This window comes from Podarcis filfolensis (genome assembly GCF_964270895.1).
Source record: "Podarcis filfolensis genome assembly, chromosome: 5".
In the NCBI taxonomy this organism is placed as follows: Eukaryota; Metazoa; Chordata; class Lepidosauria; order Squamata; family Lacertidae; genus Podarcis; species Podarcis filfolensis.
This window is the reverse complement of record NC_139608.1, coordinates 68,407,764-68,430,908: the sequence shown is the minus strand read 5'-3', so window position 1 is coordinate 68,430,908 and position 23,145 is coordinate 68,407,764. Positions and strand designations below refer to the sequence as shown.

At 44.8% G+C, this 23,145-nt stretch overlaps 1 protein-coding gene across 1 annotated transcript; it reads right to left on the bottom strand.

The window, feature by feature from the left end:
- Positions 1 to 1,835: 1,835 nt before the first annotated feature.
- EIF4EBP2 (eukaryotic translation initiation factor 4E binding protein 2) lies at positions 1,836 to 22,915 on the bottom strand. Its single transcript, XM_083614280.1, has 3 exons — positions 22,324 to 22,915; positions 12,398 to 12,574; positions 1,836 to 10,092 (listed from the first exon to the last, which is right to left on the bottom strand). Exons 1-3 carry the CDS (start codon positions 22,469 to 22,471, stop codon positions 10,061 to 10,063), a joined length of 357 nt encoding a protein of 118 aa, XP_083470406.1. The 5' UTR covers positions 22,472 to 22,915; the 3' UTR covers positions 1,836 to 10,060.
- Positions 22,916 to 23,145: the final 230 nt, after the last annotated feature.

Genomic DNA, 23,145 nt, shown 5'->3' with positions numbered 1-23,145 from the left:
GGAACGAATTAAGTACTCAACCCGAGGTACCACTGTACTTAACTGTGCTACATTTATACCTTCTCTAAGGAGTTCAGAGTAGCTTACATATCATTCCCATCAAGGGGAGGCCTGGAGGAAGCGAATGAAAAAGGACACAGTCCCTTTTTGCAGAAACCTTCCCACTATGCTCACCACTATTTGGCAATAAGCAGCTCGGGTTCAGGGCTAGCATTATGTAGTACTACAGTGGAAAGTTTGCGGAGAGTAGGGAAGTGAAGAAAGGGAGTACTGTCCTTATGCTTTCCAGAGAACTTTCTCACCACTTCTCAGAGCCCTCAGCTCAACATGACTATAAAGTTCTTGTTCCAGGGTGATTAAAGCCCAAGAGAAAAGCCCACCTGCACTAGGTGGGGGATGCATTGCAACATTCTGTTGCAGGTGGAATGGAGCTAAACTGAAAACAAGTTCCCAAAACGTACATAAAGCAAACCATCCTGTGTCCTCCCTAGAAGACAGCTCTGTGAACCACACCCTTCTCCTCTTCCCAACCTGGACATTCCACCCCAGCGCCACTCGTTTCCTTGTGTCTCCTTCCCAATCCCAGTCAGGCAACAGCAGGACTTTTGCACTGCATTCCCCACTTCCTCAGAATCCCAGGGCTTCATGAAGCTAAATTTGAGGGTGTCAGTATTGAGAGGCAGCCAGCTGCTGTTCATTAGTCAGCCAGTTTTTGCAAGACTCGTACTTTTGAGGCAGGTATCACACTTCTCTAATTGAAAGGCTGGCCCTGGGTAACACTTTTCATTGGAAAGTTTCTGCTTATGAATGGCTGTAGCCAAGTAAGAGCATCACTCCAATGTCATATGTAAACATTCAGTAGACTGTAAATATTGTAACTGGGAGCTGGTGTATGAACTGTGGATACCAGAAGTTATTACATTCTGAAGCTAATCAAGTGTAGACCTGACCACTAATTTGAGAGACCACTGGGAACTTCATGTAAGAGCAGGGCGTCTTGTTCAATAAATCAGCATTAAAATTTATCTCTATTGTTACTCTTGATAGGTAAAAATTATGCAGGAAATCATTCTCATGTTCCTGAAAGAAGAAACGGGAATAAATGAGCAAACTTTTATGGCAATGATGATGGAGATGTCTTTGTTTTGGTGAAGAGGGATGGACTTCCTCCTAAAACAAGATCTAAATGTTCTGATCCAGATTTAGGTTCACAAGAATATATCCAAGAAAATACAAGCCATTGATTACTGGTATTCTTCTCCCATCTGTTGGGGGAAAAACAGGTTCTCAAAGTGAATGGCCTATTGCATTATACAGTACTACCAGTTCTAACACAATAGTTAAAGGTAACATCAGCCTATCTAGCAAGGACTTTGTGATGATCAACAAAATGATGGATGTTGAAGGTCTCTTAGTAATTATTATATGCTATATAATTATTATATGCTATATAATAATTCACTACAAATCCAATTATTGTCCATTACAGTGGTACCTCAGGTTAAGTACTTAATTTGTTCCAGAGGTCTGTACTTAACCTGAAACTGTTCTTAACCTGAAGCACCACTTTAACTAATGGGGTCTCCCGCTGCTACCGCGCCGCCGGAGCCTGATTTCTGTTCTCATCCTGAAGCAAAGTTCTTAACCTGAAGCACTATTTCTGGGTTAGCGGAGTCTGTAACCTGAAGCGTATGTAACCTGAGGTACCACTGTATTCTATATTTCTATCAAGTTTTATTTCTTCCAAGGAGAAATGTGCTCAGCTCTGGCTTTTGCTATCCTCAACCCCACGTTTTCTTACTGATTCAATATGGAAAAACACGCAACACTGCAGCTTGATATAATCAAGATCTTTATTGATCTCATGGTAACAGCAACCATTGGTGAGAGTGTTTTCCCTAAACACCTGTTTCAGTAAAAACCAGATTTGTACAGAAGTAGCCCAAGGATTGTTCAGACGACTTCTGTTTTCTTTTAAACCAGGATTACATTTAGACAAAGACAGAATATGGAGGGTGAGGAAGGATGTGTTCAGTAAATAGGAAGGAGACAGGTATAACCAATTAAAAAAAAATGTGTCAGAGACATTCAGTAATTTTATTGGCAGCAGCCTCCACACTTTTCCCGAGGAGGCCACAAAAACCCAGAAAACAAGCTGCCCCACAAATGTTAATAATTCTTCTCCTGTCTAAGGTGAAGAAAGGCACACTGGATTACCATCCTGCAGAGATGCAGATTGACATGAGAGAGGGAGATTGCAAGAGGAGGAAGGGAAGTCCTGTTGTGTTCTTGATGTAAACACAGACCAAGATGCTGATGAAATCTTCCACATCTTATTTGACTCGCACACATACTTTTTATACCTGGTTCCTGCTGCATTTGCATTTTGGGATCAAGATAAATTATCCTTGGATGTTGTAAAGCTGGTTTTGTGAAATGTATGCTCTGCTAAACCAGATATTCCCTATGATCAGCCCTAAGTAAAATTTCTCCCTGCATTAAAAGCATCAACACAGTTCTTTATTTCTCTAAAAATTCATATATATATCTATATATATATATATTTATATATATTTGTGTGTGTGTATAAGCATCCACCCACATACATATACATATTTAATTTTTGCACTCACCCTTTCTCCACACAATAGATTTATAATTTTCCACAGTTACCCAATTTTGCTGATGACTATCAAAAGCCAATCTTTCAACCTCTCAAGCTTTCTGTGCAGCATAACGTCAGGATGAAGGAGACAAAAATAAAAGAAAAAGGCAAGCAGATCATTGCCACACAGAATGTGCATAAGGAGCAGCTAATTTCTGTAAATCCATTTTATGAACTGTTGCAATCAAGTTCAGTTCACAGAATGTCACAGGGGCATAAACAAAGTTTACTTCTCAAAATGCCTATCAAGGTTTCCTATATGAACTCTTTTACCATTATGAACAATTACGGAAATGCAGAAGGGAATTATTCTCCCAGCCCAAAGAGAGAAAGAAAAACTGAGTTAAAACTCATTGCTACATCAATCAGCCAAGTACATTTAGAGAGAAATAAAATTAGCACAAATGGGAAAAAAAGGAGTGAAACATCTCTTCATCTTTGACGCCAAAATATCCCAACTAAAAAACTACTCCAGAATGTTTTAACACAGTCCTGAGACCCAAAGTGAAATACTGAATATAATCAATGGCTAACTATACTAGTGGAAATAAAACAATCTATTGAAATTTCAAGGACAGGATCATCAATGGTTGAGAGGCACCAGAAATTGCAAAGAGAAGTATCAGGGCTACAATGGCAGCGGACAGCAGGAACCCAAGGCTGACATTAGAATGTCACTCCCCGGTGTGAAATTGGTGCTGGTTGCTTGAAGGGATCCAGGACAAGAAATGGTCTACTGATGTGAAATCTCAAACCTTCCATGGGTCTCTTAAGGAAGCTAGCATCCCTTCCAGTGCCTTAGTTGATTTACAATGGTAAATCCCACTGGCAACTTACATCCTATGTACACAACCAAATACCATAGAATGTGACACTTAAAGTAATAGTGAGTGTGATTTTTAATTGGGGTCTGGAAACATTTTTCATTGGTGGAAATACTTGCACAACTTGATACAACGCTGTGCTAGTGATCTTTGGTGACAGTACGAAGAACTCCACCACTGATTTGGCCAACTTTTCCAAATGTGGTTTCTGTTCAAAGTCAATAAACGTGGTACTCCAGCATAACACAGAACAGATTCCAAGGCCACATTTAAGCATCCATTATGTTGCTGTTAGTTCAGTATGCTAAAGGTGTTACTAATACAACAGAAGTGAGTTACAGTAGAAGTTAAGTACTTGAGTATCTTCAATTCTAGTCTATGTCACAAAAACTGGTGTTCTGTATGAGTTGGTGAGCTACCTATCAGGATACCTATCATGGGGGAAATTAAGCAAAAGTGTAACTACATATTCCTGATAAGACTCCTGATTCCAGACCATCACAATCATCCCCCTTTAAAATGAAATACTGACTTGGTTCCCAATCTTTCTACTCCACTCAAGATTCATCTGCACCAAACCCTTGGTTGCGAAAGCCAGCTGGTGGTTCCCAAATACAAAGGCGTAAGAACGGCTTACTAAAGCGACAATTCTTGAGGTCTGTAAGGGTTCTTACAGGTATAGCAAGCCCAAATGTCCAATTTTAGCTAAGGGCCAACGAAAGTGCTCTTTGAAAACCTGGGATCTGACTTGTTATTGCAACAAGAAACTCACGATGCAAGATTTAACGTAGAAACAAGGACAATCAGGTGTTGGAGCTTGAATATTCTTGTTTTGTATAGGTAAGGAAGGGCATTGGAAACATAAGGCATAGCAGAGGCTCAGGCCTCCTGGCACATTTTCCTTTCAGCGGCAGTTATGTCAGAAAGCTGGAAGTTTAGAAGCCAAGTTGAAGCAGAAAACTGCCTACTCCAACCACAGGTTTCAGCCAATGTATGCACTACATTTACCATATCTTTTTTTGCATGGCGTTTTGTGCATGTTCTCGGTTATCTCAGAATGAAGGCACACCCAAAATGCATGTTATCTAGGTATTTCTGGCAACATGCCCCCAAATCATATACCACTGTGCCATGTCATTGGGTTTCTTTTTCAGTGGTGGTTCCCCCTGCCCCGCATCAGATGTGTCTTCATAACGTCGCAATGTTTGAAGCCACAATTTGCTTCCTTACTACACTAGGCGATAAGGGCAGCTATATTCCTTCTTCCAGGGTAGCCTCATAATTCCCAGTCTTCCAATACTGTATTAGCTAGTGGCCCTAATGTACTTTAATCAAAGGCATAGTAAAAAGTATCCTACAATTTCAGCACTAACGGGGCGGGGGGGGGGATGTTTGCAAGTGGGGTAAGCAAGAGATATGGTTCATGCTACAACTCTCTTTGGCTCAAACACAACTGTGATGTCCCTTTACTGCAAGATTGCACCATTTATTATGGAATCTGCCTGGCCATCCAGTTTGGGAGGCAAAACACATTTCTGGCCTCCAAAACAGCCACAGAATACAGACATTGGCCATCCCTGACTCATCACTTACTAGTGTGCATAAAGACTAATATAGACTGATCAATAAGGCTGTCAAGTGATTAAATAAATCTTAGCTGATGGTTAAGTTTTAGTCAGGTAACTAATTAAAACTGCATGTATTTGCATATACAATAGCTTTAAAAACAACACCATCATACCAAATAAAGGGTAACATTGCCTTAAAAGATATATTACCCATTTTCTCTCACAAATGGAGGGGGGGCTCTAAAATGGGTGTTTTCACTGCAATTTGTAGAAGTACTTGTATTAAAGTTTATTTTTTCAATCTACCATTCCTTTTTTCTGCTGACCAAGATGTTTGATAGACTAAATATTGCAGCCCTGTTAATCTAAAGATCGATAGACTAAATATTGCAGCCCTGGTAATCTAAAATGACTGGTATAGATCAGAGTTGTCACAGCAGCACTTGGGAGTCTCAGCCAGCCAAAGATGCTTTTAAAAAGCAAGATAAAATGAAATCTAAACACCCACCATATAGCTTTGGTGGTGACATTGTGAGGAAGACACAATATAAGAAATTGCAGTTTTGAGTTTGTGGGGGTAAAAATACTAACTTGCTGTCGGGTTCTTTTTTGTTAACTTTTTACTCACTCAGCCATCAAGTAGAAATCTTTCAAGTAACATCATTACAGCATAAAAGCCAGCAGCAAACATAATTTTAAGTGACTGCCGAGGGTTAAACACCATTCCTCAGTGCAGTTGCAGAAAACTGCACTGTTGTTGTTTTTTAAAAAGTGCAACTTTCCATCTTAGTATCTTGGAATCAGGATTAATAGTAATGGGAAAGGGCATGTTCGGAGTGCCTGTGTGTTCTGTCGTCTTAAAATGCCAAGCCACTGAATATGTATTTGTGATTGTTCAGTCAACACAACTTATAACCTGATGGGGAATCGGTTTGATCTCTTGCATAAACCGGAGCACCACTTGGAAGCACAGGATGCAGCAAGAAGACTGTACAGAGAACTGCAATTGCACGGGCGTTTAAAGGACTCTCCCCCCTCCTTCAAACTAGACAGCCAGAACCATAAAGGCTGCTGTGTAGGCTTAGTGTTCAGCTGGCTCGGCTCAGCACTGCTGTATGCTAGAGAAGTGATGGGCGCAGCTGGCAGCCCAGGGCCCTTTCATATAGCTCCCCCCAATCCCGATGCTGTGTTATCTCAGCCCTTTTCTTCAGCATGGAGCAGAGTCACAGGCAAAGGGCTTTCTGCCATCTCCCCAGAAAGAGTTCTCTCCTTGGACAGCTTGGCTACTCACTCCCCTGGGCAGGCCAAGACACAGGCAAAAAGGGACTGGGCAACTGAACTGCACAAGGGGGATAAACCTCCGGCATAGCCTCTGCAGAGGAAAGGCACCAAGGAGCCCTTAGCCCATTCAACTCTCAGAGCAACTGTTGCTGGCCCTTCAACCATTGTTCCATCAAAATGATGCTCTCTTAAAAACTAAGTTGTTCGCCATAGGGAAATAATCCAGGAGATGCTATCAACCTTTCTTCTTTCATGGCCATGACTGAATCACCTGGCTGGGTATTAAAATAAATGTAAGATTTATTGGTTTCTTTGTGGCACTCATGCTGGGGTTGGTTTTTGGGGGGGAGTGCCTTACAAATATCTACCAATTTATCCTCACAACAACCCTGTGAGGTAGGAGTCTATTGTCCCCATCTTAGCAAGTGGGGAATTGAGGCACAAAGAGACTTGCCTGGAGAAATGCAGGAAACTTGCTGCAGAACAAGAAAGAGAAATATGACCACCTACACTGAACTATTCAAATAGCCTTTCTTTCCTTATCTTTGTCCAAAAGATTACGGAGGCAACAGCAGCAGCAACTAAACTGATTGTGACACATAGAAAGTCCTGATGCATTTCATGCTAAGGGATATACTTTCTGTTATGAGGTGGAAGGAATGGTACTGCCAAATGTCTTTCATAGTATGTAACCCCTTGGAGATTTGGGAGAGTGTGCAAGTTGAAGCCATTCCTTTAGTCCAAGAGAGTTTCTGAAAAATACTATTAGAAAAGTGGCTGTCAGCAACACCTGAAGTACAGCCCTTCTCCTCCCATTCCTCCATCTCACCAATTAACAGCACATTCCTAACAATGTCAACCCTGAAGTTAAGTCCTACTGAATTCAACAGGGCTTACTCCCAGGTAAATGGGCTTACGACTGCAGCCTAAGTTGGCTTAGGTCATAGACAAATCCGAGTTCCACTACTGTCAGCACTGCAGAGCAAATGGCCTCTGTTCTGCCTCATCAACAGAAAAGCCGACGAGGTTCCAGAAACAACTGCTGGCAATTATGCAAGAGGAAGGATGGAAATTCAACTGTGCCCTGACTCTGGGCTGGACTTAATAGTGCACTTCAGAACTACCCTGACCAAAAACAAAGCAAAATCAGGAAGTTTTGCAACGCGGCTAAAGAGCATCCCCTCTGCTTATCACAGCTTAGTTCACTTTTGCACCACCACCACTTTTAACCGGCAGTGTTGCCTTCTCCAGAAACATTGCAAGCAGAGCCTATTCCTGAGAGATCAACAGTTACAAAGCAATTTTGCTCCTATATTCACATTTTAGTGCAGGCAAAAAAGAAAAAAAAAGTTACTAAACCCTCCCTTTTAAATCACAAGAAAAGATCTTTGCCAATTTATAGAAGAGATGTTGGGGGAGAATTCTATTCCAAGGGATGAGTTCATGTGTTGGAAGTTTTCTCTGTTACCAATGCCTATTCATTTGTGTTCAGCTTAACTCCCAGGACCGATTCAGAAGTTACAAGTATAGTGTGGCTGCCACTTTCCCTGAGGCTGGGGTACCGTGCTACAACTACCAAGCTACAACCGAATGAAATCCTTTGGGGGAAATTGCCACATCACACTGTGACATCCACTGTGGACCATACAATCCATTCATCCCATTGGCAAACACTACCAGAGCAGGATGAGATCCTGCCCCAGGAAAAAGAGGCCGCCAAGGCATACTGATACCCAGTGCTTTTTTCCTTTAAAAAAGTTTAGGGGTACTCTCATTTTCCTACTCATATTGAAATACTGCTCCTCAATGAGGCCAAACTTAGATTCACAAAATGTTTAGGGGTATGCGTTCCCCTGCGTCCCCCCCAGAAAAAAAGCACTGCTGATACCATATGAACCGCTGCAACCATCAACTGCTTGGTACCTGGGAGAAGGCTGACATCTAAGCAAAGGAACCTTAGCAGCTGTCGTCTTGAACACGCTTTTTGTGTGTTCCAATCCCGACTTACTTCCAAGTAAACATGCACAGGAGCATGATGTAAATCAACCTACCCACTGTGCGTATTAATAAATACTGTTTGCAGGGAGGGAAACTTAACATACCTGGCATATGATGCACACCATGTGTCATAAGCAGCATCATATTCAAAACATTCCTTCCTGTTATGTCTCTTCGGCTGCCTGCATGTAGGTTCTGCTAGGTACTCACGCTAAAAATAGTCAGATTAAAAAAGGTTTGTTTTACTCGAGAAAATGGGTTTTAATGGATCGTTCTAGCCAATTAAACGTGACAAAATATTGCAGCCTTAGGGAGATGCATTTTTACACAGTTCAAGTTATCAGCTAGCACCGCAACCAAGGCATGAACTCATCCACTCTCACAAAGTAGCCTGACTGCCTTATAATTCCCACCATGAGTGGGCTCTCTCCCTTTCAAGCCCAGACAAGCAGTTCACCCATAAGAATTGAATTAAGTGAGGCCATCAGCAACTAAAGGGTACCTTGCTCACCCAGCTGATTTAGTAACGTGTGAATTCAGGAAATGTGCAAGAAGATGGGTGAACAGGATCACAGCTGGGTGGTTTTGCTCCAATAGGCTTACTAACTTTTTGATTGCCCGCCACCCCAAGTCACACATCACGAAATCAGAATGGCATATTCCAACAGCCCAGTAAGTAAATTTTAGGGTGTCCCAAGCTTATGCAAGAGCACTAGACTCTTGCGAAGCCTATTCTAGTCAAGCACAGCCAGGGTGTTTCAATGAATCCTTTTGGCACAATAGTAGACTTGGAAAGAATCCGGCAGATGTTAACAGCAGCAAAAATGGGAAGAGTAGACTTGAGGACAAACAGTCCAGAGGACCATCAAGTATGGTATTAAGTCAGAATGAAATGTGGTTCTCCTTTAACACTGATGGGTTCAAATTAGGAAGCTGAAGAGAGAAGGGTTGTTTTTTTAAAAAACGGGGAGTTTCTAGCAGGCACTAGGAGGAAATATAAATGATTTGAGTGGTGGCTCTTTCTAGGTTTCTCACCTGTTCTTCAGAACAGGATGGGGACTTATAATTTGGAAAGGCGTCACAGCAAAGCCCTTGTACAAGACAGAACCCCACCAAGTGCCGAGATATACTAATTAGTAAGGAGAAGCGGAAGAATCCGAGTGAGTGCACTGCACACACAAATGAAAGATACACAGAAACAGGTTACCAAATGGGATTAAATTGACAGCAGTTAAGGGAGAGGAGAACAACGGCAGTGTTGTGTCCCTTCAAGCATATATCCACCCCTTCCGTGGCCCCTTTTTGTGGTGGTGGTGTTGTTGTTTGCAATAATTATCCAAATGCTGATGGAAGCCAAGTTCTCGCGTGTGCATGATTTGATAAGTTGTCTCTAAAGTGCGAGAAGCCAAGGGACACTCCTTAGCTCTATAAATTTATCATGGGTTTCCATTCAGTCACAAACCAGGGATATGAAAGGGTTAAAAACAAAAAGGGGGGGAGAGCAAAGGAGGAAGGGTGAAGCATTGCATGGCTAATGGGAATCAAGGGGAGTGGGGTAAATAGTCCTCTTATCCTTTGGCACTTCAAAAGCTGAAGTGAAGATTCCAGTGGAAAACAGCTTCTTCTTCTTCTTCCATCCTTCAGTTGTTGATCCTGTTGGCCAAATCAGATGTGCACAGGTGATCAGGAGTTGCTGTCTCCCCATGGTTGCCCCTCATGGAAGATCAGATGTCCATCTCAAACTGAGCATCATCACCTGGTTGAAGGACAAGAGGACACAAGTCAGTATGGGGTGGGTTGAGGAAGAATCACACATGTACATTTTTAAGTGTCCTCCTAAGAGGCACAGCGAGTTTCTCTTGTCAGCCCTCCATTACGTTTGAGGCAGGCATCATTAATACATATAGGAGACAGGGGTGTGTGCTGTTCAGATTGTCGTTGTGGGGGGGGGTGCGCGCGCACGAGTGCATTAAAAAATAAAACAAAATTCCTTCTAAGTAGGAAAACAGCACAGCAGAAAGGATTGGTCTGGGATCATTTCCAGATAGAGTATGCAGCTGCTGGTATTTATATATGCATGTATAAAATTCATAATGTGGAGCAAAACTCCACATTTTGTCACTTTTATTTACACACACACACACACACACAGAGAGAGAGAGAGAGAGAGAGAGAGAGAGAGAGAGAATATCAAAAAATATACCAAAAAACCCAACAATCCATACAAGTCTGTATATGCTTTTTGTATACTGAAGTGGTACAATTTATTCTACATCCTCAAGATTGTGCTACTTCATTCTAATGCAGCGATGAGGGAAATGTGGCCCTGTGGACGTTTCTGGACCACAACTAACCACTGGCCATGCTGGTAGAGGCTGATGGGAGTTGTAGTCCATCAACGTATGGTAGGCCTAAAGTTGACCACCTCTTGCCTTAACTTTACAAACCTTTTCTCCCAGGGATGGGGAATACTATTTGTTTTAGTTCATTCATTGCAAAAAAGAAAAAAGGAAAAAGCGTATCACTTTACATTCTCTCCCCCCCCCCTTTGCTTGAAATAACATGGTTTTTCTCTTTAGTGATTGGTGGTCAAACCCTCCTTTTTTATTTTTATTTTTTACCTTGGCTCCAATTTCCATCCCATGAACCCTAGCCACCACAGCCAATGATCATGGATGATGGAAGTTGTAGTCCAACAACTTCAGGAGGGTTGCAGTTTGACAATCCCTTTTCCAGGCGCCAAGTGAAGACCTTTCTATTTCCCAAGACTAGTCAGCCAAGTTGCTTTTTATTCTTTGTTTCTGCTGTCCTATTTTTAGATTTCTGCTGCTTACCGATTTGTTTGATCTGATTTTGTGTTAATTATTGTTATCATCACTGAAGCAGGGGGCATAACTTTAAGTATATACTGTACTTTTCTGTGTATAAGACAATTTTTTTTCCATGTAAAAATCAGGCTTAAAATGGGGGTCGTCTTATACATGGGTAGTGCATAGGGTGGGCGTTTGATTGGTTGCCACTGCAGATGTCAGCAACAATTGTGCGTGTTACTGGTTGCTATGTCAATGGGTGCTGTTGATTGACTGATGCTGCGACAAGTGTGCAGATGATTGGTAGCTTCTGCCGGCGAGGGGACAGACAAGAGGTGGATTTAGCGATACGTGTGGGTGAGCGATATTCGTCAATCCCCCCCCAAAAAAAGCTCAACAAATCTGTGCCATCTCCCCCCATTTTCTGAAACTGAGTCCTTATACACAGGAAAATATGGTATACAGTACATACATATAGCATGCTCTATATTTATGTTTCTGGAGTGAACTTAATCACTATCTTCCTGATGATCATATGCCTGTACATCACAAAATCCACACATTTATTACCCTATTTAAATACAAATACCAATAACTCATGTTTGGGACCAGTCAAATCCTATATTAAAATGAATGCCAGATGCCACTGGCCTCATTTTCCCCACTACAGGTTTGCTGTCCAACTCCCATTTAGCCTAAATATATTCTTGCAGCCAATAGTCCTAATGGATGGCTTGAAATCTAGCTCTCCTAATGGATATTTCATGCTCCAGTTAGTCTATGTGAGCAAGTTATGTTATCAAAACCACATGGGTGTGAGGAGGTGGAGATCGTGTCAGGAGGTGGGGATTGTGTGACCTACAACCTCATACGTCTGGACTTGCCAAAATCCAAGACAATCTTCCAGTAATTCACCAGTGTTAAATAGTTATGACAGAACAGGAGGCAGTTTCCTGTTTGTCAATCAACTGATGCTTTTACAGAGTTTTTAATAGCCTAAGGGCGATAATTCAGCATACAAACAACCCACACAAGATCAGTGCAACAGTTCACTGAGTCTGTGCTCCATACACAGAAGCTCCTTAAAGACAAAGAAAAGCACTATATCCCACAACTTTGAAATAAAAAAGATATATGCTGCACTGAGGAAAGAAATGACATGATTTTGAAGCAAAACTTTGCGAAACCCTAAAAGTCGATCATGGAAAAGTTATACAACAAAATGTGCCTTACTTCCAGCCATGCTCTTACCAATTATAGGCTTCCCGTCATGATTGTTCAGATTGTTTACTTCCACTTTGGAATCCTCAGTCATTGTACCAGGGCTGGTAACTCCTGGGATATTTGGAAGGTGGCAAGGAGGAGTCTGAGCCATGGGAGAATTCCGGCGATCTAACAGAAACTTGCGGTCATAGATGATTCGGGTACCTGGGGGGCAGGGGAAGAAGATAACTGGCCTATCAGAATCGTTTTCCAATATATGAGGTTACAAACAATACTCATATAATAACTCAAGTAAGGCCCAAGTCTTTATATAAGCTCATCAGTTTGCTAATTAATTTGCTGCAAATAGTAAACTTATTTACAAGGGAATAAATCCCAATGAATAGGGCTGCCATATGTCCAGAATTGACATCACGGTGAGGTGATTTCCAAAAGGTAGTGCTTTGTTCTAGATCTTAGGCAATTCAATCAAAAAATCATGTTTATTGTAAAACAACTCTGGGGTTCATCTAAAGAAAGCTCAACAACTTTCAGGCTATCCTAGTTTTTACTTTCTGAAATATGGAAACCCTACCACTGAACGAACTCAGGCTTATATCTGATTGGACAGACTTAGAACTGTACTGCAAGTAGAATCAATAGACTGCCATTTTCCCACTGAGTGGGTATGGCTCTGTATTTGTGAGCAATTAAAAAAGTCTAGCTGCCTTTTTTGCATCTGGTTTACACTCAAGGATGGACAGTATACAGTGGTACCTCTAGATGCGAACGGGATCCGTTCCAGAGCCCCGTTCACATCTAGAAGCAAACATAACCTGTGTCCGAGCATGCGCGGGTCACATTTTGGCACTTCTGCGCATGTGCGTGACATCATTTTGAGCGTCTGTGCAAGCGGCGAAACCCGGAAGTAACGCGCTCCGTTACTTCCGGGTTGCCGCGGAGTGCAACTTGAACGCGCTCATCCTGAAGCACATTCAAGCCGAGGTATGACTGTACTAAGGAGTTTAACAATAAAGAGTAGAGTGTTTTGAAAACCGAAGTATGGTACCAATATTTTCATTGTAAACACCAAATTAAACATGCATTAACCATTGCTGCTAAAAATGTGATAATAACAATGTGTCATGTGAATTACGTATTAATTCATGCTTATCAAAAGAATAAATAGTGCTGCTGACATCCCCCCTCCCCCAAAGTGGCGACCAAACATTCTGTTTTGGCGCCCACAACCCAGGTCCCAGAAGCCATTTGGCTCCTAGCTTTTCTATCCCAGTTTCTAACACTGTCTCTGACAACATGCCACATATCAACAAAACTCTGGTGACTGTATATTTACAGGAAATGCTTGTGGCCAACCAAACAAGCTGTTCTTCTCTGTCACCACAGAGCTCCTTTCGGAAGGCAATATTATGAACTCTGCTTCATTTCACAGTAAGAGCAGAGCTGTAATCTGAACAGCAGTACTGTATAGTTTAAACAACAGTTATCTGGTTGTTTGGTTTGAATGAAACCCTAGAGGCACCAGTCTGGAATGAATTCCATCTCTGTATGCAAAAGGGAGAAAAGTGAGGCAAGGCTGAACACTTCAGAAACAGGAGGAAACTTTTAAAAACTTAACAGGGAGGCAGGGAAGCACATGGAACATAATTATCTTCCAACCCACCCACTCCCCATATCTGGTCACATATTTACCTCTTGCACTTCTTAAATCCCATCTTCATCATTTGGCTAAATGCCTGTGATCTGACCATCCCTCCCATTAGGGTTGCTTTGTTTTTTTGGAGCTATACACCTGAGCCTCCAGTTTCCTTTTGCAGTCAGTAAACAAAATGGCTTGAGTGGCTGCAGAAGTACTACAAACAACCAAACTGTGTCTTTTACTGTGGCTTGGGCCCAACACAGGTAAGCAACTGCTCCCTCCCTTACGATGAATCATGCTCCACTAAGATTAGGAGAGTGAAACCCTTATAACAGCACCGTTTGTGCACATTCCTACGATGCAGAGGTAATACAGAAACTGAACAACCCAGGCTTGTAAACAACCACTCGGCCAAATCAGCTGTGAAAGGTAAGCAATATTCCTAAAGGAACAGCAAAAGAAACTTTTGTAAACCAGACAAGAATTGTTCCCCGCACTGCCAACCCTTCTTTCAGGCCACAAATGCTACAAAACTGACTAAAGGTAGGTATTTAAAAGGTACACAGGATCAAGGCTTGAGGGATAGCAACTTTTGCAGACCTATTTACAAGATTAAAATAACACGCGCAAAATCCTAGCAGCTTTTTAAGAGGAGGAAATACTGAAAACGTGTAAGTCGTTTCAGTTTAAGAACCTAGAAAGAAGGCACTTGAGGTTTCCAGTAACCACCTGTTGCTGTCGACATTTAGCACATTCCCAGGAACCTATTCTCTCTGCTTGGTAGCCTTTTTTCTGCAACTCTCCCATTTTTTACTCTGCAGTATTTATTCTAAAACCAGCTTGCAATAAATCAGAACCCAAAACTCCCCATTTCTGCAAGAGGAAAAGCACAGCAAGGATAAAGAATTAGAAGAAAAATTATGCAATTTAGACATTTTGTTCCAACTGCTGGACTTGAGCTCAGAGGCTTCTCTGCTGAAGAAGGAGTAAAGGTAAAGGTAAAGGGACCCCTGACCAGTCATGACCAACTCTGGGGTTGCGGCGCTCATCTCGCTTTATTGGCGGAGGGAGCCAGCGTACAGCTTCCAGGTCATGTGGCCAGCATGACTAAGCCACTTCTGGCGAACCAGAGCAGCGCATGGAAACGCCATTTACCTTCCCGCCAGAGCGGTACCTATTTATCTACTTGCACTTTGAGGTGCTTTCGAACTGCTAGGTTGGCAGGAGCAGGGACCGAGCAACGGGAGCTCACCCCGTCACGGGGATTCGAACCTCCAACCTTCTGATCGGCAAGTCCTAGGCTCTGTGGTTTAACCCACAGCGCCACCCGCGTCCCTTGAGGAAGGAGTAGGGGCAGGCAAAAGCATGGTCAGGAGATATATCCGCCTCCCAGTAACTTCCACGAAGATGTCTATTCTGTTGCCGAAAGGTATTCCCTTCCAAAGTTACTAGCTGAGCCAGCTCTGTCTTGCAATCCAACACTTTGATCACATTTATCTTGGAAAAGGTACCACTGAGTTCAGTGACACTGCCTTTCAAGTAGTAGCTTAACATCGGCATAACAGTCATCATTATATGTGAAGGCACTGCAAGTGATGGAATTTAGACACATAACTTGTCCAAAAAGCCTCCTGGAAGGAGAAGGGCCGGCTAAAAGGCAGCTCTGTGAGTTCTGTTATGTTCTCTGCTGACAGCAATACAACCAACAGATGCTGCGGTTGACACTGAGGAACGAGGGCGAGTTTCACAGTCATTTTTCTGGTCATTAACCTCATTAAAATACAGATACAAAAAGGAAAGTAAGCAAAGACATTTGAAACTAAGAGGTGCAAGCTGAGGGTTAGAAGCACGTATTCTAATAGCTCATCACTTGGAAATACTATTGAAAAAGAAGCTGTTAAATTCTACCCATAACTGAAGTTATACTCCATAAACTTTTTCCCCCCAGTGTGGTGGCTTTATGAAACTCAAACTTGATATACACAGTATGTGTAAACTGTAGCTGTGAATAAGTAAAATAAAATACAGGAGCAAAATACCCTACCCCACTATGGTCCAAGATAAGCAATAATACTGGGAGAGAGATGAACAACTCGTTTGCAATGCTGCATTGCAATGTAAGGGTTTTCCTAGCCAACTCTGCCAGCTCACTTATTCCACCATCCCAAACCGAGATCCCAAAAAAGCAGCATAATGCAATTTTGCCCCCGTTTTCATTGTTCATTTCAAATGTCTCACCCATGGGCGGGCTACTTGGCAACAAAAATACTTTGTATCCTGTACCAAAAGAAAAGCCCCTCTTCGTGTTTGAACAACAGAACAAACACAAGACTACAAGCTCAGGGGAACCGAGGTCAACAAGAACCATTCTGATACTGTAGCCTACCTCTCACCCCAAACATGCACACAAAGTTTATTTGTATGTGCTAGCTTATCAGTTTATCTCTGCGCCTGAACAGTCTCGGAACTCTGGGCCCTTGATCTTGACCGCCTCAAGCAACGCAGCAGTCTGAAACTAAGAAGTATTTGCACACGTATCTTGTGTTTTGCAGCTTTAATCCAGAGGGAATAATGAGCCTGAAGACTACTTTCTCCCTTGAACTTGAAAACAGGGTGGTGAGGCCTATTGCCACTGAGCAAGGATTGCCTGTAGTGATTTATAAATTAAAGGTCTTCTTAGCAGCTACATATGGGGAATACGGGAGAGAAGAAACTACAGTGGTACCTCGGGTTAAGTACTTAATTCATTCCGGAGGTCCACACTTAACCTGAAACTGTTCTTAACCTGAAGCACCACTTTAGCTAATGGGGCCTCCTGGGGCCGCCGCACCGCTGGAGCACGATTTCTGTTCTCATCCTGAAGCAAAGTTCTTAACCTGAAGCACTATTTCTGGGTTAGCAGCATCTGTAACCTGAAGCGTATGTAACCTGAAGCGTATGTAACCCGAGGTACCACTGTACTGGCACAAGGAACAGTCATTGCCTCTCCAAAGCATAAAGATAAAAATGCTATTGGAAAACCCTAATGGTTTATATTGATTTTTTATTACGATTGTGATAGTGGCAATATTCTTCAGTTCTTGGAAAATAAGCAGGCGACTTGCCTGAATTGGGGGGTGGGGTGGGGACTGGACACATACACTGTGGTTTCGAAGTTTTCAGCCCACAAGGCTCCTAGGAGGCCTGCTGAGAGGTTGCTTTTCAAGGCAGGTTTCAGCAGAAGTGTTAATACTTGAACATTCATGTCTCTTTGCTCCTGGAACCCATCTAATCCTCACCCCACCCCCACCCCCACCCCCCCCCCCCGTTGTTGACCTGGGCAACGTTCCAGTGTCCATGGCAGGTAGTAAGGCACACTCAGTGCTTTCAAACGAAACAAAACAAAATCAGAATGAGCATAGAATTTGTCTTCTAACAAAACAGAAGAAACTCTGTATAAGCTGGGGAACCAATCCAAATGTTGCTAAATTTCTGTGTTTTTTGCCCCTTCTCAGTTCCTCATGACTGCTGGCACTCCTAAGAAGCAAGCTGATACTTTGTCCTTCTAAGTTCCTTCTCCTTTACACATCTACAGCTACACTCAGGAGTAATATTCAGTTTCTGATGCTTGCTATTTTGCTCCAATTCCTGGAACAGTAGGAGTGGCCAAGCAAAACAAGGCCCACGGGTTCCAAGAATGAAAATATGAATGTTTGGAGATCGTAGAATCATAGTATCAGGCACCTAACATTGTTTTCAAAACCAAATTGCAGTCAGGCCAGCTTGATCTGCAGGCTCTGTCCTTTTTCATGATTATTTCAGTGTAGGAATGACCTAGGCAGATTTAGTAAGATGGGGGTAGGTCGACCAGTTTAGCATGGCTTGCCTTAAAAAAAAAAAGGAAGGAAAGAACCCCCTTGTCCAGTAAAGAATTTTAAAATGATAAAGCAAAATATTGTGTTTGTATGGATTTCTTACGTCTTTATAGACAAGTGACCCCAAGTATGCACTTTTACTCAAGAATGCAAGTTATCTTGCTGGAACAGAGCAAGGAAAACCTAGCCCAATTTTTTTTTACAGAAATCCTCCAAACCAACAGGCACTAGAATCTAGTGCAGCCTTACCCAACTCAGTACGCTCCAGAACTACAACTCCCATCAGCCCCAGCCAGCATGGCCAATGGCCAGGTATGATGGGAGTTGTGGTTCAGCAACATCTAGAGGGACAGAAGTTCCCCAAACCTGTTTTAGAGAACTGTAATGTTATATATGATCTCCCTTGATCTGCATGAGCTCTAGTAAAGGTAAAGGGACCCCTGACCATTAGGTCCAGTCGTGGCCGACTCTGGGGTTGCGACGCTCATCTCGCTTTATTGGCGAAGGGAGCTGGCATACAGCTTCCAGATCATGTGGCCAGCATGACTAAGCCGCTTCTGGCGAACCAGAGCAGCGCACGGAAATGCCGTTTACCTTCCTGCTGGAGCGGTACCTATTTATCTACTTGCACTTTGATGTGCTTTCGAACTGCTAGATTGGCAGGAGCAGGGAGCGAGCAACAGGAGCTCACCCCGTCGCGGGGATTTGAACAGCCGACCTTCTGATCGGCAAATCCTAGGCTCTGTGGTTGGACGAGCCACCCGCGTCCCCAGCATGAGCTCTAAGTGTGCACAAATAAAATCTTACCATTATAACTGAATTAATCACTGGAGGACATTTTGTTCCAAGTGTAGAATATTAAAGGCTATTTTAGGGAAGTGTATGAACGTGTAACTGATTTTAATTAGTTAAATCCCCAATCACAGCAAATTTGGATCGAAACAGAATAAAAAAATTGCAACCTGAAACTTTCTATGCCAGGGATGGGAAACCTCAGGTCAGGAGCGCAGATGCAGCCCCCTACGCCTCTCTACTTAGCTTCTGGGGCTCTCATAGCAACCCCCATAAAGGTAAAGGTAAAGGTACCCCTGCCCGTACGGGCCAGTCTTGACAGACTCTAGGGTTGTGCGCTCATCTCACTCTATAGGCCGGGAGCCAGCGCTGTCCGCAGACACTTCCGGGTCACGTGGCCAGCGTGACAAGCTGCATCCAGCGAGCCAGCGCAACACACGGAACGCTGTTTACCTTCCCGCTGGTAAGCAGTCCCTATTTATCAACTTGCACCCGGAGGTGCTTTCGAACTGCTAGTTTGGCAGGCGCTGGGACCGAACGACGGGAGCGCACCCCACCGCGGGGATTCGAACCGCCGACCATGCGATCGGCAAGTCCTAGGCGCTGAGGTTTTACCCACAGCGCCACCCGCGTCCCAGCAACCCCCATACCAAGCCACAAACCCCACTTGGCACCCTCATTTTTGCCTTGCAGGAATGTGCCCTTGAGTTCTGATAATGCTTCTTGCTTGCCTGGAGCAAGGATTTGTGGGGGGAGGGTGAGTGCATGTTGAAACTAGTACAGTGGTAAAATTTACATTATTTGCTCCACCCACTTTCACCTCTGGCCTTGCCAACCAGAGGCACATGGCTTCTAGAAGGCTGCTGTGAAGGGGGTTGAAATGAGGTTCTCACCACTGTTCTATGCCAAACACCCCTTCCTATTACTTTCATTCAGCAGGCAGCCTTCGCAGACACACAGGACAGCAAATTACCATGTGTCAAAGAAACAGATGAGTACTGCCCAAAATCACAAGTAATTTGGAATGATTAGATTAAAAGAGGAAAAGCAGAATACACAGGAAGCAATGAGTTCATGAGGGAAATCTACTATTGAAAAAAGGAAAGCTGCAACTCCTTAAGAAGGCCTTCTGAAGGCTCACAAGTAGCCCCGTTCCAAAGAGGCACAATTTTAGCTGCATGCAAAGGTAAAATTAAGCACCTTTTTTAAACCTACAAGCCTGCCAGGACTCACCAAAGTGGGTAGCAGGAAAGGCTGCAATTCTGTTATAAAAGTTGGGTGCCTCCCCCTTTCTCTGCCAATTGGTGGCAAAAGCCCATGGGGTTCCAGGCACTCTCCCAGGGTCTGTGTTCCTTTGGAGGATTGAGACATGATGGACTGCTGTAGCTTTAAGAAATATGGTTTATTCACCTTCAGTCTGCATGGAGGGAGTACAGATCTCACAGCACAGTCATTTCAAGAGAGGCTTGTACACCAGAGAAGTGCAGTCCTGGAGTGCAAGACATCTCTCCCTGTCAGCTTTGCAGCCAGCCTGCCCAAAGATCGATTCCAATCTCTCTTCCTCCTTCTCAGAACCCCTTGCTACCAAGACTCCCTTTTCCTGACATCCCAAACACACAGTTACCCTGGCAACCTTCCAAACCCCTGTCTCTGTTCACACCTCAGGGCAAGGGGGAGAAGGACAGTTGTCTTGCATTGCTAATGGCCCTGGATGGTTTCTTAATGGCCCTAGATTGGCCAGGTAGTTTTGCATAGACTAGCCCAGGAATTCCTCTGCAGTTTCCGTTTCTCCCTTCACATCCCGAATCATCAAAATCCTACCATTTATCAATTTCTAGGGTTTAGGGGGCCCACAATCTATAATGCCTATGTATGCACAAATCAAAGTAGCATGTGTGCATGACATGAAGAGCAGCCAAAGGCAGGCATGAAGGATAAATTGGGAAGAGAACAATGGTATGGATTTGGCACAGTGTCACCATTTAGTTTATGAAGAACATTTTGACACCTTAAACTGTAAGGCTTAAGGACTTGAAAGATTTATTGTGTCACCTGCTTTTGAGGTCCAGATCCAACTTTGTTAGCTGCAATGATTCTAATGCCATGAAAGCCACATGCCACCATAATTTGCAATTCAGCATTTCAAGCATATATAATGAAAAGAAAGGTGGACAAAGCTGCTAATGCCTGCCTTTTTAAGTGGCTGGAAACTAAACTAAGCTTCAGGCCAAGTCCTAATGTCTAGGCTACAGAGAAGCAGCAGGTTCCAAGCCCTAGACATTGTTTTCGTCTTGTCTTTCAGAAAGAAACAGCTCAGAATGCAGGACCTACTTCCACATTTTTCAGCAATGAGCTTTGGGCTGTGAACCAGGAAAAGTGCAATGCCTACCCAGCTAGGGGTGGGGGGAGGGGAGTGAGAGAAACCCTGCTCTGTTCTGTACATAATCTCAAACCAGCTCTCAACCAGTAAAGTGAGGAATCTTGCTTGCCTTGCCTTCATACCTTCGTTCTGCCAGTACAGTATTCAATGCATGTAAAACGCCACAGAATACAGCATTTGTAAATTATTCAGGGTGGAGCAAAGGAGTTTATTTTACTATAGGGCCACGCAGGAGTGGCAGAGACCCTTTATGCCTCTTAAAACATACAAGATCGCAAGGGGCTCTGGCGCCCGAGCCTTTTAAATTGTAAAACAAAGTCATTCAGGAAAGCAGCAGCAGGCTGAATTCCCAGGGACAGGCCTGAACAGAGGAGGCTTCTGCAAAACGTGGCTGGCACAATCCGTATCCCCGGTAGCTCTGCAAAAGGGTTATCCTTTCTTTTGGTCGGGATCCCTCGATCTCCCCCTGTCTTGGGAGGCTGGCCGACCCCTCGGCGGAGCCGGCGCTCCGTCTCCCTGCAGGGGCTGCAGCTGTCGGAGAAATCCCCCGCCCGCCTCGGCGCTCCTCCCCTGCTATTGTGCAACCGTCACGGGCTTTTTCCTCGAGGCTCCTGGGCCTTGTTTACAAATAACTCGCCGCCAGCAGCCCCGCGCACCGGGAGCGCGGCCTAGCTAGACCCGGGTCGGCCCAGGAAAGCGGCAAGGCAAACTAACGACGGGAAGAGGGGCGGGGAGACAGGGAGAGAGGGAAGAGCCTCCCCGTTAGCTCTGGGGGCAAACTCCCCCTTCCCCACCATGCTTTGTACACCAAAGCAGCTTCCCCTTTCGAGCAACGAGGGGGAAAGAGAACCACCTCGCCGCCATGCGTCGGGGCGCGCGCCAACACGCGTCTTTCTTGCGGGCGCCCTGCAGACCCGGGCAGAGCAAGGCCCACCGAAGGGGGCTTCCAGCATATGGCCTGGAGACTCAGCGACTTAGCTTCCCAACTTCCTCCTCAATCTTATTAAGGGGGGGGGGGAGAGAGAGAAAATTACACGCCCACCCCGCCGCTACATTTATGATTGACGGCCTCGCCTCTGGAGGCCTCGTCCCCCTTTTTAAAGCCTGGCTGGCCATGCTCGCTGGCGCCCCTGCGACGTCTCCTTTTCTTCCTCCCTCCACCCCGACCTATAGGGCGCCCGCGCCCCCTTTTGCAATGCCCGCGAGCAAATGCACAACGGACAGCTCTCGGCAAGGCCCGTGTGCATCGAGATGATGAGGCTGATTATTATTACTGCTCTGATGTTACCTCCGGGCGTGGTGGAGAACAGCGTCCCCCCGGGCGTGGTGCAATAGTCATGAGGTAGCTGCGAGGAGTCGTTGATGAGCACCGTCCGGGTGGGAATGGCGCGGCTCTGGCTGTGCTGGTGGCCGCCGCCGCCGCCGGAGGAGGACATCTCCCTTGCTTCTATTGTCCCGGGCTGCGGGGAGGAAGAGAGGCGAAGGGGCTGCAAAGGGAAGCGGAGGAGGAGGAAGGGGGCGTCGGTGGAGCAAATGCACACAAATACACACACACACGGAAGGAAAGCGGGAGGAGGAGGTGGTGGGGGCGGCGGCGCTGCTGCGCTTCCTCCGCGGACGAGGCTCGCTCCGGCTGCGGGGCGCTTCTTGTCCTCCGTCCACCGCCTCCACCGCCACCTCCCTCGGCCTCCGCCAGCAGCAGGAAACGAGGGGGCCGCCAGGGGAGGCGGGGACACGCGGCGGCGGAGGAGTGGCCGGGTGGGAGGGCCGTGCTGGCTGTTGCTGCTGCTTCAGGCAGGAGCGGCGTGTCAGGGGACGGAGCGGTTGCTTGGGCGTGCAAAAAAGCCTTAGCGGGCTTTCCTCCCGTGTAAACACAACGCCTGGCGTCGGAGCGAGAGGGCCGGGCTGCGCTCGGGCTGTTTTCTTCGCCTCCCAGGCCGCGCCGGGGGCAGGAAGGCGAAGCTGGCCTCGTGCTCTGGAGTCACGGGCAAGCCCCGCTGGAACGAGGATCTGCGATTGCTCCTGTTATATTTTCCCCTCTTTTGTTTTGTGATGGCTCTGTACTCCAACCTGTTGTTGATCGTATCTTTTCTCTCCTTGAATGTGTCAA

Bases quoted from the DNA above. Each gene is read 5' to 3' on its own strand.
- EIF4EBP2 (XM_083614280.1), bottom strand. From the start codon at position 22,471: ATGTCCTCCTCCGGCGGCGGCGGCGGCCACCAGCACAGCCAGAGCCGC. The intron at 12,575-22,323 runs GTAACATCAGAG...CCTGCCCCCCAG, and splicing joins GTTCTCCACCACGCCCGGAG to GTACCCGAATCATCTATGAC. The intron at 10,093-12,397 runs GTAAGAGCATGG...TCCTTCAACCAG, and splicing joins TGACGGGAAGCCTATAATTG to GTGATGATGCTCAGTTTGAG.